The sequence below is a fragment of the Macrotis lagotis genome, chromosome 5, assembly GCF_037893015.1.
Source record: "Macrotis lagotis isolate mMagLag1 chromosome 5, bilby.v1.9.chrom.fasta, whole genome shotgun sequence".
Taxonomy (NCBI): domain Eukaryota; kingdom Metazoa; phylum Chordata; class Mammalia; order Peramelemorphia; family Peramelidae; genus Macrotis; species Macrotis lagotis.
Window position 1 is genome coordinate 179,506,191 of NC_133662.1, and position 19,224 is coordinate 179,525,414.

At 34.8% G+C, this 19,224-nt stretch overlaps 1 protein-coding gene across 4 annotated transcripts in view; it reads right to left on the bottom strand.

The window, feature by feature from the left end:
* Nucleotides 1-19,224, bottom strand: part of PRKN (parkin RBR E3 ubiquitin protein ligase) — a 2,033,074-nt gene that overhangs the window by 1,350,407 nt on the left and 663,443 nt on the right. For all 4 annotated transcript variants that reach the window (XM_074187997.1, XM_074187995.1, XM_074187996.1 and 1 more), the window contains exon 3: nucleotides 17,145-17,385. In XM_074187997.1, the coding sequence (XP_074044098.1) occupies nucleotides 17,145-17,385 (241 nt within the window). The remainder of the gene's footprint in view (nucleotides 1-17,144; nucleotides 17,386-19,224) is intronic.

Below are 19,224 nucleotides of genomic sequence, written 5' to 3' on the forward strand. Positions count from 1 at the left end.
CCACACAAACTCATCATTTTACACATGAAGAACTGAGCCTCCAATACTTTATAGAATCTATAAGATCACATAAATTGGATATGTCAGAGCTGGGGTTTTGAACTGGCATTCTTTTCAATCTTCCACATTACCATCCTAATGCATTATAAGGTAAGAGAGAAACTCTGACAGCATAGTCAGCTTTCTGTTTACCATAATGCCTACTAAACAAAAATTAGTCCAGGACATAAGACTGCTGTTTGTCAGTGTTCCTTCAATACTAATTTATCTATTCATACAATAAACTTCTATAAATATCTATACAAAGCACTCTCTGAATTGCTTGGGAGACATTCTTCCTTTATATAACACATAGAACCCTGTCCTTGTAGAGATTACAGCCTAGGAGGAGAGAAAGTTACAAAAAAGATCTAACTAGACTATAAAGTATCACAAAGTATTAAATTAGTACAAAAATTAATATGGATATTTGAGGGGGAAGTCAACTATAGAGATGATGGAAGGTTTCTTGGTACTGGAAAAATTGATATGGGATTTTAAAGAATAGTAAGAAACTTAATAGGTTAAGAGAAGAAGAAAAGAAGAAATTCTCCAGGAAAAGAGACTGGCTTGAAAAAAATCACAGAGGCAAGAGACCAGGGGACATTAAGGCTTATGGGAGAGGATGGGCACAGCACTGCCTGGTTAGGTGGAGTATGGAGTGCATAATTAACTAATAAAAAATAATACAAGAACAGGAAGCTGAAGCCAAAATTGTTAAGGGTCTGTAATACTAGATAGAGGAGTCTGGTTTTTGCTCATGAACCGTTATGTGATCCTTAAGCTTTTTGAACACAAATGTGACAGACAAGATAAATTGATGAATGTTTTTAAAAAATCACAGAACCAGGAGAACAATTAGGAAGCTAAGGTAATATAGCCTAGCTATGGGGAACTTGAAAGCATATAATAAAATGGATGAAGTTAGTAGAAATAAAGAATTTGAGGAAATAGGAGAAATGTTACAGCAATGGAAACAACAGAAACTAGAAATGAAAGAGTGAGAGGAAAGAATGAAAGAAAGCCCCAAAGTAATCAACAAGGGCATCTAAGTCTGAAAAAAGAGATTAATGTTTCTTTTTATTTAGGTAAAGCCATTCTCAAGCAACATTCAGGATAAATAACCTCCAAAACTGTCATCTGCAGCATACTTAGAGCTGATTATAGTAACTCTTTTTAAAAAAAATCTGTTAAAAAAAGCAGCTAACAATGAAAAACATGGTGGAAAAAAGGCTAAAGCAATAAATGAAAAAAATCTAATTTTTTTCCTTATGTTGACGTTTGGTGACAGTGACAGTTATCAATTAGAGAATGAACAAGTCTTGTTTAATCTCTTAACACTGAAAGGCTTACAACTTGGGAAAAGATACAACCACCTAGCAAAAATCAATGATTAATAGGCATTGAGGTGAAGGAAATGTTACTCACAAAGGCTGTCTCTTCTCTCTCCATGAAAATAGAATAACTACAAACCGCGCAGATCTGCGAAGACAAGCAAATCATACCTGACTAAATCATCCTGCATTAAAGTATTTGCTACTAGCTTGTCAAGTGCTTTGCTGAAATGGGGTTTTCTGTGAAAAGGAAAATTCCATTAAAAAATGCCTCCAACATCCTATAAATTTGAAAACTTTGTCCATCAAGTTCTGGTGAGTTATTGAAAAACTGCATAAATGGTATTTGCAAGAACTTGGAAAGAGACATCAGCATTATTCCACTCCCATCATGCTGCTTCAAACGGTGAACCGGATCCGACAACACTGGCCCCAAGTTGATCACATTGAAATCAGCATGCATCCATCTCCTCTCATTGTTCACTTAGACTATGAGTCCTGCATCATTAAACTGAGCACTAATTGTCCTTAAACTGCAGTCATTCATCATCTGCTGGCAAGATAAGGTTGATGAAGTTACCTGAGGTATCTCTATGACCTTTTGCCAAAGTGTGTGTGTTTTTTTTTTTACCCAGGTTTTCCGTGAGTAGGAAGAATACTCAAATATTTATTTCTCCAGTGTTGTGCTAGTCCTGATAAAAGAATTGTGCCCCTTTGGCAATTTGAAAGTTCCTTCCTCATTAAACTGAATGAACATCAACTGAAGTACAAATGACTCTTCTCATTGACTCAGTCTTGAATCTAAAGATAGAATTTGGGGGGATTTTGTGTTGTTTGTTTTTAAACATTTTTCTGACATACTGATACTTGAATCTGGAATCAGCTTACCCTGGTGGAGTAAAGTGGCCCTGAAATGACAACTCCAAGGAGAATCTACCCGTCATTCATGAAGTGGAAATGGAGTCCTAGACATATTTTGTAGAAAGATTCTGGAAGGGAAAAAATGTAAATGGGAATTGGAGACTTCAGTTTATCCTCCATTTGGGGTTCTTCCCTACAACAGATATTGGTGGTTATAAAGATGAAGGTGCCACTTATACTCATCAGTCCAAGTGGGGTCAGAGGATTGTGTCAGTGGCTCAATGGGCTTTCTTAGGCTATAAATTAGGAAAGAGGAAGAATTAACCACTAATTATTTATCTTCACAACTGTGCTAATAGATATTGGGGAGGAAAGCAAGGTCTGGAAAAAAGTGGGAGACATGAGACCTAGGGTATGGATTTCCCAATGAGGAATAACAAATCCATTGGACCCTCTGCAATCATACTGATTAACGAGCACAAACTTTATTTACAGTAGTGTTGAAGCAGAAACAAAGCCTTTAGAAATGTACCTAAAGCCTTTAGACACCAAGAATATATTATTTCTGATCCAATCCAGAAAGCAAGGAAGGTAAGATGCTGTCACTGTTTGGATTTATTTATTAATGTACAAGCTATTATTCATTTGTACCTACTTTTTTTTCCGATCACCAGTAGGATACTGGTGGGTAAGAATTTACAGGATAGAATGTTGAAAACTACCTTTGTATGTAATTGAAAAAATAAAATAAAATAAAATAAAATAAAATGTAAAAAATATTTACAGGATGGAGTCTCCTCACCTAAATCCAGGACTAGTATATACAAATTTCGGGCTACTATGCTCCATTTCCATTTTGCATGTCTTTAAATATTTACTTACAAAAGGAGACTACTTTAATGGAGATATTGTATATTTTCGGGAAAAAATTAACAAACTATTTGAAAACAGTCAAAATGGTTGTTTGATTACCATTATTAATTGCTATTGTAAAAATCTATTTACTCTCATGCTCCCTTGGTTTTTTTTCCTTTTTCCCACTCTTCTGAGATGTTTCAGTTCCTTTCATTAATATTTTTATTATTCACATTTGTCAAAATCATAATTAGTATTTATATAGTATCTATTATATTAAAGGCTTTTGCTAAAAGTTTTACAAATATGACCTCATTTAATTTTCATAAAACCATGGGAAGCAGGTACTATTGTTATCCTTATTTTATGGATAAGAAAACTGATGAAGACGTACCCAGAGTCCCCCAGCTAGTATGCATTTGATTTCCTCACTTTTTCTGGCACTAGACCCATCATTCTACTCACTAAGCTTCCTTTAGAAGTGGGATTCGTTAATCCCGCTTCTAATAGTCCCCATTCAAAAACCTGGGTAGTTCTAAGGAAAATGAACTTTTTAGGTTCAAAATTATAATTTAGGAGGCTTGGTTTAAAATTAATTCTATGTAAACTCCCTGAGAAACAAAGTTTTGAGGCATGTTACATGGAAAGGCAGATATGCTACTTTCTATCTTGGAGACAAACAGCAAAGGCCTGTCATTATCTTGAAGGTTTTGATTCAAGAAAAAATTATTGGTTTTTTTGGATAATTCACTGGGTTAGAGGAGCTGCATGGGAGGGGACTAACTACAGTAAACTCCCATTGTTTGAATACTGTAGTTAATGGTGTTTTTTGGTTAACTAAAGGCTAAACAGATACAATACCAAAATTATCTAGTTTAAAAATAAATAACACATAGGAAAACAATAGGGGTATAGGGACTAATCCTGTGATTTTACCCAGAAAAGAAACCTCCTCTATCAATGTAAGGGAGCCTATTTACATCCTGGAAAGTTGCCAAGAATAATGAGAGGTTAGAATCTTATTCAAGGTGACAAAAGGGAGCTTGAACTCACCCCATATCTACTATACCCTGTTGTCTCAAATGGAAAGTGTGCCAAATGTAATTTAATCCTTAATGAATAAAGATTATAGAGCACTTTAGAATATTGCCTTGCCTCAGTCATGATTCTGAACACCAGTTATCATAATGCATAACTATAAATACAGAAAGTGTAGAAGACCAAAGCTCGTTCCTAACTGATCTTATGACATAGCATAGAATATTTTATTAAATTGGCATTCCCTAGAATATTTTTAATTAACTACTAATATTAGCTTGTTTACTGATAATCCTTGTCATTTAAGTCTCAGTTTCTCTTATATAATGAGCATTGTAGGATTTTCTTTCTCCTTTCCTCACAGATAAAGATGAACGAGTCATCTGTATCATTTTGGGGGCTCCATGTGTATTATTAAAGAAGCCTCTCAAGATTAAATGCTGCAAGATGTTCCAGTTTTATAAATTTTTTATCACTTATTTATTCTGAAGAAATTTAGAAAATTTGAGAGCAACTTTTATAAAGAACCAGTTAATATTCACTACAAGATTTATAAACATTTCTTTAATTTTTTTTTTCCTTCAGAACAAATCAAGAAAGTAGACACAAATAGCCCAATTGAATTTTTGGCACACTCAACATTAATTAGAATGCTCCAATGATTTCCAAGATAGATTTCTCCAGCAGTAAATATTCTTCCTTAGCTCACACTCTTATGTCAAGAGCAAAGCTTCCAATGTTGGCTCATATCCAGCGTCCTCAAAAAAGACTTCAGGGTTCAAAGAGCAAAGAATGTAAATGATTTACTTTATCTGCCATTAAGGAAGCCAAGAGAGAAAAGACTTAGGTGCTACAAGTACAGGCCTCTCATTACAAGAGCATAAAATTAAGTCAGGGTTCATTTATTCTAGTATTCAATTATCAACCCCCACTCTTTAATCCCCACACTACACTGTAGAGGTGACTTCAGGAAAGGGTATAAACATCAGAACAATACCTCCAGGCTACTAGTAAACACCAAAAGATACACAAACCAACATAATCTATCCATGACTATTCAACCCAGATTTTTATTCTGTTCCAAATCATGCTTAGGTATCCAAGGTCAAACCCTCCAACAATTATCACTAACCAAATATGAGTGGCCATATGATAGAAAATAAAAAAGAAATTTCAACCATATATGAAGCAGGCACCGTTTCTGTATCAGTCAGTATTTTGTCAATGATAAAAAAAATGCATTATAAGCTAGAGGAAGCTTATGTCTAAAATTTGGAATTTCCTTATTTAGAAATTAATCTTCAGTTATTTTTTCAAGAGAAGAGAGCTATGGGAATAATGAAAATTTCAGACTTTTTTTGTCCTTCTAAACTATATGGTAAGACTTTGAGTTATGATCTCCACCTGGTAGGACTCCTCCTAGCACCTCTTTAAACTGTTTTGAGAGAAATGATTATTTTTTTCAAATGAATGGATCATTTTATTTTATTCTTAATTGATATTTTATTTACAAAATGGTTTATTAGAGAACAATAGTACCCCATAATATTCATAGACCATAACTTGTTCAGTCATTCTCTGATGGGCATCCCCTCAATATCCAATTCTTTGCCTTGACAAAAAAAAAGCTGCTAGGGATATTTTGGAACATGTGGGACTTTACCCATTTTTTATGATTTCTTCTGGATATAGGCCTAGTATTGGTATTGCTGAGTCAAAGGGTATGATCAGTTTTACTGCTTTTTGGGTATAGTTCCATATTGTTCTTCAAAATAGTTGGATTAGTTCACAACTCCACAAATAATGCATTAATGTCCCAATCCTCCCCCAATTTCTCCAATACTGATCATTTTTCCTTTTTGTCACCTTAGGTAAAATATAGGGGTGAGGTAGAAGACATTGCTGAAAATGACATTGTGCCCATTGTAGGGCTGCCATGGTGTTCTGCTCATGCATGGATAGAGTACACTTTCTTAGAATAGATAGTACAAAGTGGGGGTGATCTGGGAAAAGAGATACTTTCTCAGTCCAAAGGTGTCACCAAGTCATTCTAATATAGTCAACATCCCAACATGTTAACCAATCAGTGTTGATTGCTATTCCTATTCCAAAAGAACATATAAGCCCTAGCCATGATGGTCTTCGGTCTAAGAGATGGCAAAATGGTCATCCCTTTATTAATAATGTACTGGCTTTATTATTAAAATGATTAAATTATGCAGAAATTATATATCTTCAATTGTTGCAATTGCCACAGTTCCAAGGATATCTTCCCCACTCCGTCTGATTCCTTTTCAGGACATCTACTCCAATTGAAAAGGATTATGTGGGTTTACACTCTCAAATGTATAGCTCATGAACCCCTAATGAGGGAACAGGGGAGGAAAGGGAATAAGCTTTTATATGGTGCCTACTATGTGCTAAGAACCCTGCTAAAAGCACTTTACAAACACAATCACTTTTGATTCTCACCACCACAGCCCTGTGAGAAAGATGCTGCCAGGTAGTATTTTCCATTTTAGGGTTAAGAAAACTGAGGTGAATTGAGATTACCTAACTTCCCCAGGGTCACACATAGTAAATGTCTAAAACCAGAGTATAACTCATTTCTGCCTGATTCCAGATTCTGATATTCTATGTACTGTGCCATCTAACTGCCAGTATGTTTACACTTAAAAGTCAAGCAATAAAAATAATTAACTCAAACAAGAGGCATTTATTGAAATATATAAAATAAATAGTAGCAATAAAATACCCCAATGATTAACCTAGAATGCAAGTAGGACTTTTTTTGGAGCAAACTCATATTGGTTCAAAAAAAGTTGACCATTACAATTTTAATGTGAACATTTACTTTCACAAATCAACAAATTCTAAAAATCAGAACTCAATCTATTTTTTGTTCTTGTCGATGATCTAGACATAAGAAAGCAATGGAAGAATGTTAACAAATCAAATTAAACTTTTAAAGTAATTACATACAGTTTTCTTTCTTCTTTTTTTAGGGAGAGCCAGTCAAACAATTACAGCACATCCCTGAGTACCCTCATTCAATACCGTGCCCAATTTCAACTGCAAGACTGGACATAAATATAGAATATACTGAAAGAGAGCTGCAGATTTAGGTATATGTGCTCCTCTCCTAGGCATAGTGCACCTGCTGGCAGCTGTTCACCTGGAATCCTGGACATATTTCTTTTCACAGTTCAACTTCAGCTAAGGGCTGGCTGTCTTCTACAGCTTAAAGCTCCTAATTGTTATTTCCTATTTCTGATAACTGGATCTGCTCCCTGGTGACTCCTCCTGGGTAAGTAGTTTCAGCTGAAGACCCTGTGAAGAGGCTCCCCTGGGTTAGTGAGCCTTTTGGGGCATTTGACCCTTTTCCTAGGACTGAGGGCCCAGACTGAGACTCAGATTTGAGCATGGGCAGATATACCTTGGGGTAGCAATGAGACCCCTGTACTCCCCTTCAGACCCTCTTACCATTCATGGACTCGGAGCTCCAGAAGCAGCTACTGGTGGCTCCAGAGACCTGCTCCTGTCCTTCTAGGGCTAAATCTGTGCTGCTCCCCTCTCACCCCATTGCAGCAGATTTTTCTTACTGACCTTCCAAGTTGTCCTGAGCAATCTCTGGACTGAGGGGTCTGGAGACTGCCCCTGCTGCCCCTGACTCAGTCACCCAACTGTCTCTTCCAGGATGGCTGGGGTCGCTTCGCTTGGTGTGGTCTGTGCTATTCTAAGCCCATCTTTCACTCCCATGCAGTGGACCCTTCCTGCTGATCTTCAAAGTTGTCTTGGGCTGGAAAATGGTTTCAGTCTTTTGGTAGGTTCTGCCACTCTGGGATTTGGTTGGAGTCATTATTTAAGGCATTTGGTTGAATACGACTTTACTCTGCCATCTTGCTTCTGTCTCATCTGTGTTTTTTCTAATTCTGTTTCCTAGTGACTATAGTACCCTCTTCATAATCTCAACTTTTTGACATCCTTAAAATCTCAGCTCTAATGACATTTCCTTCATGAAACCTTCAGATCATACATATTTCCCTTATCTGATCTTATTTTGTAATTATTCCAGCATTTGAGTTGTGTTCAACTCTTTATGACCCCCCATTTGGAGTTTCCTTAGTAAAGACACTGGAATGGTATGCTATTTTCTTCTCCAGCTCATTTTTGTAGATGAGGAAACTGAGGCAGAAGTAAGTGACTTATCCAGGTTTCCACAGCTAGTAAGTGTCTGAAGATAGATTTGAACTCAGGAAAAGAAATCTTCCAGAATCCAGGCCTCATCTATGTACCATGCTACCATTTAACTGCCCCATCTGATCTAAAAGCACTTTTTTGTACTTTTAGTCTGTTGAGTATGTAGAAAGGGAGGACATAGCCCATATCCACTGCATCTTTGTTTTCCTTTTTTCTCCAAAGTTTAGAATTACATATTATATTTAGAGAATACCTAATAAATGTTTAGAGAAAAAAATGAATGAAAGATCACAGGCTAAGAAATTTCCTGTTTTTTTCCTGATATGTAATATTCTGTTCTTTAATTTAACATATTGAAAAGCATAGATTTGATGAAAACCCATTTTTCCTGAAAAAGAATATTAAAATCTTGGCAATTTGATAAATTATTTTAATGCATTGAGTAATCACTCTATGTCACAAGTCTGCCATTTCAGAGAAGCATAGGGAAGAGACTAAATGCATATAAAAAAAATTTAAAGACATGCAGAACACTTAGAAATTTACTCATTTCCTTTCTCAAACTCATTTGCTCAGCTAAAGTAAAATTTCAAACAACTGAAATTTGAAATTGTATTCAAATAGGAACCTGGTTCAAAATTTATTATCCTGTCATTACTACATTCAGGTGACTAATTTGTACATAGAAATACTGCCTGTAATTGTACTCTGGTATGGGTAAGAGGTCACTAAGGGAATTAATATTTGAATAACTAATGATTTAACAAATTAAACACTGTCCACCAATTTTAATAATTCTTTTAAATTATATTTTGTTTTGGAAGATCACTGTGGCATAGTGAACTTTCTACTTGGTCTTGGGGTCAGGAAGACATTGGTTCAAGCCACACTTCTGACACGTATAGATGACCCTGGACCATGTGGTATAATGGGAAAAGGGTTGAACCTGAAATCAATGGAGACTATATTCAAGTAGAACCAAGAGATCAATGTACACATCAACAGCAACATTATGAAATGAACAACCTTGATAGAAGCAGCTCCTCTCAGCAGTCCAGAGAGCAAAGACAACTGTATTTGACTGGTTATGGGATACATTATCCCCAACCAGAGGAAGAATAACAAAACAAAACACAGAAAAAAAAACATCCTTCAGAATCCAATGAATACTTTATAAAAATTATCTCATGTATTTCATTTCTTAAATGCCAAAAATTACTAATTTGTAAACATGTTTAACAAAATATATATGTAAAATGCTAACCTGACTATTCCTTGCTGAGGGGAGGGGGGGTGGGAAGAGAGGTGGAGGGAAATTTTGTAACTTAGAAATATGCATATACAATTGGAATAAAATAAATAAATATATATATTTTTTTACAAAGGAGATTATATTAAAATCTTAGCTCTGTTATTTCCTGGAGGTGTGTAGGCATGCAAGGTATTCCACCTCTTTGGTTCTCAGTATCCTTATATGAAAAATGAGAGGGGTGAATTAAATTGCCTCAAAATTCCCTATTTCTAGATCACTATATACTTCCTCATCTCAATCTCTCTCTCTCTCTCTCTCTCTCTCTCTCTCTCTCTCTCTCTCTCTCTCTCTCTCTCACACACACACACACATATATATATATGTACATATATATGTACATATATATATACAGAAGTATGCATCCCTAAATTACTTAAACTCTCATTGCTCCAGGCAATGTTCTAAGACTATGCATTTCAGAGCAAGTGTGGGTTGGTAATAATAGAGGAGTTTTTTCATTAGGTGTTCTGTACACTGAAGAAATCAAAAGACCAGGTTCAAATGTTTCAGCAAATCACTTCAAGATGAATTTTTTCCCAAAGTATAACTGTCTTATCTGTGTTGGTTTTAATGATTAGAGCAAATAAATTTCCTTAGACTCTACTGGTTTTTTTCCCCTCTAACTTCCTCAGGTCTCTTCATAGGTTAGAGCACCGGTTCTCAAAGAATGAGAGTCTCTCTTAAAGTGGTCATCAAAGTTCCTGGGTTCAAACCCCCAGAAATCCCTTCGGTTTCCTCCAAAACCTGTTCAGGGCATCTATAAGGTTAAGTTATTTTCATAATGATACTTAGGTGTTTTAATTTCTAATACAGTAAATATTGACAGTTATAATCCTCAAAAATAAAAACCTTTTGGAAAGGTTTTTTTTTTATTTTTATAAGTGGATAAAGAATATTAAAATTAAAAAATTGAAAATTTCTGACCTGGTAGAATGATTCCTAAAAATAACACACAGAACAAATGGAATGGTTGATTTCTTAGAGATTTTAAGTAATGTGGTATGGAAAATGTGAGGTTCCAGAACTTTAGTAGTCATTTGAATAAACTTCAGTTGATGATCATATAGTCCTGAAAAAGTCCATTTAAGACTGTCTTTTCATTCTAAATGACAAAATGTTGGGAGGAAAATGAGAAATTGTTTCAATCATTTGACTATTTGGGTCATTGGTAAATGACCTTTATGATGGTTCTTTGTAGGATATGAGTTTTCAGGATAAGTAATAGGATCAGAGATTTAGAGGTGGAAGGAATCTTGGAGATTATCTGATTATCTGATCCCTCCCTTACAGTTAGGTGAGATGAGGATATGGTCTCTAGTACCCATTCTCCAATGTCATTTTATTATACTACAATGTCTTTAGTGATTACATCATTCTTCTTATATTCAAGATCTTTGCCTTGGGTAGTTGCCACTGAATGTATAGTAATGTCTCTTCAAAGTAGCACGGGTTAAATTTCATTTAGTCATGATAAATGAGAAAACAAGGGGTATTCCACTAAATACATTCACCCATGCTCTTTTCAAAAAGAAAGTTCATTATTTAAAAAATTCTGTATAAATGGGACAATTTAACTTCATTTTCTACTTATAAACCAAAGGTAATACACAAGTTAAAAGATAATAGAACTTCTAGTTCCACATGCAGTTCTTTGTTAATAACTTAAATTGTCATGGTTCACTCCTCTTACCATTGACAGGGAAGGTTTGCAATCTATCCACATACATAGATGGGAACAGAGAACCACTGAAATATAGAATTATCTTTCTTCCATCTCTGTGCCATATTAATACTTAGAAATTCTGAGTTCATTTCAACTGCCAAGAGGATACAGAATGCTTTTTTGCCACTCAATCTTTTCTAGGACTATTTGTATAATTTGTAAGGAATATGTGCTTCCTTCTTAGGAAGCACCTGGCCTGGGTAGCCTGTATATACAGTTAGGCCACACTCTTTATAACTGTCTATCTATTCTGAATGGAATTAGGTCCTGATTACTAAGAATTAAGAATCTGATGAAGTGGTTGTATTATTTGAATTTATACTGCATATTTCCATTGGGCTGGAAATAATAACAATATTTTACATAATTATAACTTCTAATAGTGTGAATTAAAATATGTGTGACCACTTCAGGTAATTATTATTCACACAAATCGGGATCTCACTGTATTCATTTCAAGCAAAAGAACATTAATATCACTGATCCAGTTATTCCTACTCCATTTATTCAGAATCATTCTATTTACCCACCAGGTGATAATCTGACTTTTTTTTAAGAGGATTAGAACTTCAATATTGTGGACATCTTTTATGGTGGGAGGAAGGAAGGACAGGAATAGGTGCTAAACACATTTTTCACACTTAAATTGGTACATGGATGCATTTTAAACTGTTTTTTATTCTTTTGTGTTGGGTCAGCAAAGCCTATGAACAAACTGACTAAATAGACTATTTGTCAAAGGAGTAGTGTGCAGGACAAATGAAATTAATTTACTGGATGAAAATATATGATTAAAATTATAAGTTAAATTTGAGAAAGAAATTTTAAATGTTATGATCAAATTATGCAATGCAACAATTCAGAAAACATGCAGTGTGTGCATACTATAAATATATTGATGCAAAAAGAAATACTGTAGAGAGAAGTGGGAAGTAATCAATCACCCTATTATCATCAAACTCCAGTTAGACCTTTACAAGCACATTATAATCTCCCTTGGAGCCTCACAACTAAAGAGGGATATGGGGAATTTAAGAAGAATTCAGAAGAAAGAGCCAAAGGTAAGTCTTATGTACAGAAGATGAAAGAAAAGACAGGTAACCAAGGATGAATACAAAAACAGGGCATGGGCATGTAAGAATAATGTCAGGAATGCTAAAACAGAATGAACTGAGGCTGGCAAGGAAAACTAAGAACAACAAAAAAGGGTCATCTTTGTTGTCTGTCTAAAGTGCTGAAGGAAAAAGGAGGTTCAAAGACGGGATAAGATCACTGCTTAGGGTAGATGAGACAATTATCTCTGATGAGCAACAGAGCATAGGGAAAGTTGCTTACCAGTTATTTTATTTCTCTATTCTATGTAAAAACAGTATGTTCTTGAGTCTAGAAAGGGCAAAATAAGAAAAAAACTGCTAATAGGAAATAGATATTTAAGATAGGTAGGGAGACAATAAGAGAACAAATAGCAATCCTTGATGAGCTAAGAAATGTGTAGGATGAATTATATTTCAGAGTACTGACAAAACTGGCAGGTGTGATCTTTGAAAGTATGTAGAATGAGATATATTTTTGAGCATATCCAATATGGGAATTTGCTTTGTATGGTTATTCATAGTTTTTCAAAGATTTAGTTTTTATTTTCCTCTTTTTCTTTTTTCTTCCGAGAGCAGAGTTGGAGGGGAAATGAAAATAAATTTTTTTCAATTGGCTAAAAAAGAAGACGACCTAAAATTTGAAGGAAATATAAAGATAGCAATTGGTGGGGAAGGAGGGAAAGATTGCAGAGAACAGAAGAGCCAGATCAGAAAAGAAAATTGTTCAAATATTTTATTTTAAGGGGAAAAAGCGTGAAGTATATAAAGTATAGAACCATGAACTTGACTTTGATTACTGGGTAAATTCCAGGACTTATTATTAAAAGGATAGTTAATGAACCAAGAGAAAAAGAAATGGTATAAACAAGACTTTCTCAAAAATGACACTATTGTTAGTATAGCATGTTAGGTGTATTCTATGGAGATTTATCTATATTTTCATAAAGTTTTTGACAGTGTTTGTTATACTGTTCTCTTGATCAAGGGAGAGAAATTCAGACTTTTGTTCCCCCCCAGAGGTAAATTGTGGATTCTATGGTCTGGCAGTGTTCAAAAGTCCTGGGCATTTTTCGTGTAATATCTCTTACAATATGTTTAGGGTGTTGGGTTGTTACTCCAAGTTAATTTTTCTTACTTTCTGACTTAAATAACCATTCAGACTATATAGACAGATATAAAGATTGTGGCTTACCTGTAGGCTAGCAAGTCCAGGTACTTCCTAAGAGGAAAACACATACTCCTTATAAATCATACAAGTAGGCAAAGATAAGATTGAGATCAACATGTCTTACTTGTATGGAGATAATTTTTTTAAAAATGTTATTGCTTTTTGGTTTCTCTTCTTTCATTTATCTTTCTCTTTTGTTTTTGCATTTGCAATCAGTTATTCTCTCTTCTCTCTCTTTCATAAAACCTGCCTCTGTAGCTTCAAACATTTTTCTATTCTGCCAATTATTTCTTCTCTATAGGATATAAATTATGCTTTCACAATCCCCATTTCTTTTTTAAACCATTTCAGAACTTTTTTTCTGTGGTCCCATGCTCTCCTGAGAATACCTATTTCATCAGGTATTGATTCATTTTCTTTTTTCTTGAATATTTTTCATGGATGTCTGGACTCATTTATTTGATCTGGAGATTAAATTCTTTTCTGTTAATAGTATCTTCCCCTGTTAATGTGTCTGCTTCTGGTCAAGGTCTTTAACTAAATTTTTGTGATTCTGAAATAGTTGGCAATTGCAGTCTTTTTTCCATTTACTCCCCCTTTTGTTCACTTTCTGACTCCTTTTCTTTTGATTGTGGTTTCTCTTGGGGTTGAACTTCAAAGCTGATTCATCTTCTATGCCAAACAATTCACATTTAACAAACCACAGTCTCTGTCTCAAATTATTCAATAGGATAATGCAAAGTTCTTGTAGACTTAAAGTGCTATATAAATGTCAAATATTATTATTATATTCATTAAAATATATGGCATATAGTACATGTTCAATAAATGGATTTATTACAACCTCTTGTTGAAAGACTGTAAATGACTGATTATCTGTGAGTTGCATTTATATTTCCCAACCCTATCTACTCTATGAATATATACCAAGGTATATGAAAGCACAGTCTTATGGAAACTAACAATTCACCTTTACCGAATAATCACAAACAGGATCATTTTGCTAATGTTTGTTGCTTATTTATAGACTTTGATTCAAGACAATTTATATCTAATTTCAATGTCGATTCTTGTCAGTGATCACAGATCAAGATTAATCCTTGCTTTAGAATTAATTTTTATAAGACCAATCATTTCATCTGCCCAATAGTTATGGATAAAGGGAAAAAGTATTTCCATGTGAATGTATCAAGTTGGATTAAAAAAAAAGTCACATTTAGGTTCAATCTTAATATTCTGTGCACTACTTGAAACTGTATTTGAACCTCAGCAGAGAAAATCCTATAACAAACTGACTTATCTATAGTTTGAAGTGATTTCATGGTACTCCAGGTTCATTTTTTTTTACTTTCTGATTTAAATAATCATACACATTATTCTTGGCTCTAAAAAACAACTGTAAATTCAAGTCTATATCAATGTAGCATTTTTAGAAAGAGCTAGATAGGCAATAATTACTTTTCTTTTTCTTATATTAGAAGTATTTTTTAGAAAGAGTTCTAGGAGATTTTTAATTGTTTATACTTTGTGATAATGCATGTGGGTAAACTTCCTAGCGATAAGTTTTGAATAAAAAAAGGAAACTTTTTAATGTAAAGACATGCCCTTGCCCCCTGCTAGATACAACCTTGATCCCATTCTATTCCATCTTCTGCAAACTGCACCTTCTATTGTCCCTACTTCTGCATTAATTTTCAATTTCTATTTATTTCCTTGTTCTCTGTTGCCTACAAACACATTCATTTCTCCCTTTTCCTAAAAAGGCAAAAACAAAAGGAGCACTCATTTGGATCCAATAATAACAACTAGATACTCTGGGAGAGGTCTCTACCCTTTCGTGGATAAATTTCTTAAGAAAGCCTCATATGTGTCTCCACATCCTTTTCTCTCTCACTTTCATCTCAATTCTCTGTGGTTTGACTTTCAACTTCAGCATTAAACTGAAAACTTCTCCCTCCAAAGCTATCAATTATCTCTTAATTACAAAAGTCTTTTTCCCCAATCCTCACCATTCTTGACCTCTCTTCAGTCTTTAACTGTCAATCACCATTCCCTGAAGACTCTCTTCTCTAGGTTTTCATGACAATATTCTCAGTTTCCTCTCCCTATTCGGGTCACTCCTCCTTAGTCTCCTTTGTTAAAATTTTCAGGTAGGTCCAACTTGCTAATGGTGAGCATCCCCTAAATCTACCCTAACCCCTCTTCTTTTCTCCTTCTATAGGATTTCACTTAGAGACCTCACTTATTACCATGGCTTAACTGTTATGCAAAGGATTCCCAAGCTCTTCCCTCTTCCAGATTGCCTATACTGTCAAGAACACCATCATCCTTCCAGTCACCCCACACTCATCACATTGCTGACAATGTTAAAACCATTTGCACACAATTCACATTTATTCCATCCATTCAATATTGCCATGACTTCCCTACCTTTAGAGTATCTATCCAATAAGTCTCCTTCGCTCCTTTGACAAGTATCACTCTAGGGAAAACTCCCATATCCTCAGGTCTGGACTATATTATATAAGACTTTTGTCTGATATATTTGCCCCATTTCATTCTCTCCTGGGCTTCCAGATTGATCATCATAATTCACAAGTCTGAACAAGTCAACCCTTGACCCCATTCAACAAATACCAATAACTCCCAATCACTGCCAGGATAGAAATTAAAATACAGTTTGGAATTTTAGAACTTTTCACAAACCTGGCCCCTTCAAGTCAAGTCAATAAGCATTAAAGAAGCTACTATGGGCACTACTTTTCAGTCTTCTGAATTTAATCCCTTTCATGAATTCTACTGATTCAGAGCAACACTGGCCTTCTTACAGTCCCTTGACCAGGACAGTCTCTCTTCCCCTCCTGTCTATTATAGTCAGTGATGAATAAACATTTACTAAGCATTTACTATGTCCCTGGCTCAGTACTAATCTCTGAAGATACAAATGCAAAAAAGAATGACCATCTCTGCCAGCAAGTAGTTTAAAGTCTAATGAAGGGAAAACAAGAAACAAAAGAAAGTTGAAAAGGATACAGGGAACACAGAGTGTCTGTTGTACAGTCAAATTTACATAGTCTATCATTGAGCTTGGTAAAGAAGTCAAATTAGTATAGTGTAGTAGGAAATGATGAGATGGTGACCAGCTGCCATCTTTAAATGGAGGCTTTGCTTTTCTCTCCAGTCAGAGGGGCTGTTTCTACTGGTATTTTTACTGTTGTAACACATCTAGCATACAGTAAGCATTTAATAAGTGCTATAGAATTTCAAATATTCCTTATGAACTCACCTCAGATTTCAGGCTAATAGATCCCAGTTTCCAAAGTAATGGTTTCTACCAGACAAATATGTCTTCTAAAGATATGGATCTAAAATTCCCAGGTGTTTAAGAAGTTCTCCCTAAAATATGTCATGCTCTAAAGCTGCCTTTGCTGGAAACATTCTTCACATATACCTTTAAATAGTAAGGAAAAAAAAAACACATTGTCACCCTCTGTTTAAACACAGTAGTACAAGAAATTACCTGAATTTCCAGTTTGATGAGATGCATCCTTGTCCTCATTATCCAGAATAACAGCCAGGCCTACAGAGTAAGCAGGGAGGAGGCTCCCACTGAGGTCCACTCGGGTTAAGCTCTCAGGTTCTCTACCTATAACTCTTCTATAATGTCCAGAATTGTTCCAGCCAGACTCATCCCCTTTTTGATCATTTCTCTGGGCTCGCTGTACAATATGAACTATACTTTGCTGGTCCAGGTCACAGTTCTGTAGAAGGAATAAAACACACATAAATTCCCAATAAAAACAATTCTAGATCCTAATTATAGAATCTGTTGAGGATTTTGGTCTGTTGTATGTAAAATTTCTACTTACAGTAATAGAACTTAAAGGAAAGTGACAAATGCAAATTACTAAAATTAGGATTACTTGGCCCTGAAATGGGTCATAGCATTTACACATTGAATGTGTTTGACAAGCAGTTTTTGGATTGGGGCCAGAAACTCCAAACTGAAAATTAGGGATAAGAAGAGTAGGAAACAGTACAAAAATACTTTAATTTTTTAATAAAGACTATGACATCCAATAGAAAAGAAAATGTGTCACATAGTTTAAACAATTAAAAAAATGTCATTTTCCTACAAATTAATTGTACTCTACAAATGACATTTTGCTCCCATGATTACTAATTAAGTTTAAATTTTGGCAGGTAAGTCTAGCCTTGATTATCTCTCTCCTCTTAGAAAAGCACAGTCATTCAGATACTCTCATTTACATGAAATATCTATACACAAATTAAATGTTTTCTCTCAATGGAGTTCATCTAAAATACATATTTTGTTAAAAGAATACAGAAAATAGCTAAATTTAACATTTTACTTTCCTCAAAAATTGTTGTCAGTATTTGTTTTAAAATTTTAGCATCTTTATATTTTAATATCTATGAACATGAATTATGTAGTTTAAAAAAGTTGACTCATACAACACACCTATTTTCACAAGCCAAAATCCAGGTTTAGATTTTCCATAAAAGGTGAAAAAGTCATTGAGCCTGATTTCTCACCTTGTATCTGGATAGCAAATGAAGTTTATTCATTGAGTGAAGTTTTCAAAATCAAGAGAGAATATTTTTCTGGTCCAAGAGTAAATTTGCTAGGCGACACTCACACATCACCATTTGGAAGAAGTACAGGAAAGGGTGGAACATGAAGGAACCATAGCTACAGTGATTATGGCAACGTTTGTACTTGGGTGGCCAGATTTTCTATGAATTGAAAATCAGTACTAAGAAACACTGGTCCTTGGACAACATACAGCAAATGGCAAGTTTTAAAAAAATACACACTGACACGATTGTACGTGTATAACCTTAATCAGATTACTTGATATCCTAGAGTGGGAGGAGGGAAGGAGAGGAGAGAAAACTTTGCAAAAATTAATGTTCAAAATTATCTTTACATATAATTGGAAAAATAAATAATTTTGAAAAAATACAGACATGCAGACACACAGACATACACCCATACTTAAAATGACAAATACACACACACACACACACACACACACACACACACACACACACACAGAGTCTTGAAGCAGCATGGGGACTAAAGTAATTCTGCAGAGCTATGAGATGTGGAATTCTGGAGATTATGAGAAATAAAATAGAGCACTAAGGAATAAGTTGCTGCTCCTGGCAAAGTTTGAAGTAATGGGATACTTTGTAACATATTTCAGTATGTAGGGTAATTTGTGGAATCTTTTCCCTAAAACACTGCTTTTATGACTCCTGGACCATTGGTTTCTTGATTTGGAGATCCCATAAGCCAATTCCCAAACCTTGGAACTACCATTTCACAAGATGGTGAGTGTGCTGGTCCATATGCTAAGCAATTACACGTTTCAACTACCTTCAGAACACAGTCAAAGTATGATAGAATGGGTAAAGGATTGACATGGGGTGGCCATTTTGAAATCCACACTTGAGAAAATGTGATAATTAATTCTGAGATGTTTGAAAGGACAAAAACTTTTTCCAATTTCCACTAAGAAATGCTGAATGACTAGATACACTCACCAGAGATTCCTATCCTGATAGTGGACTTC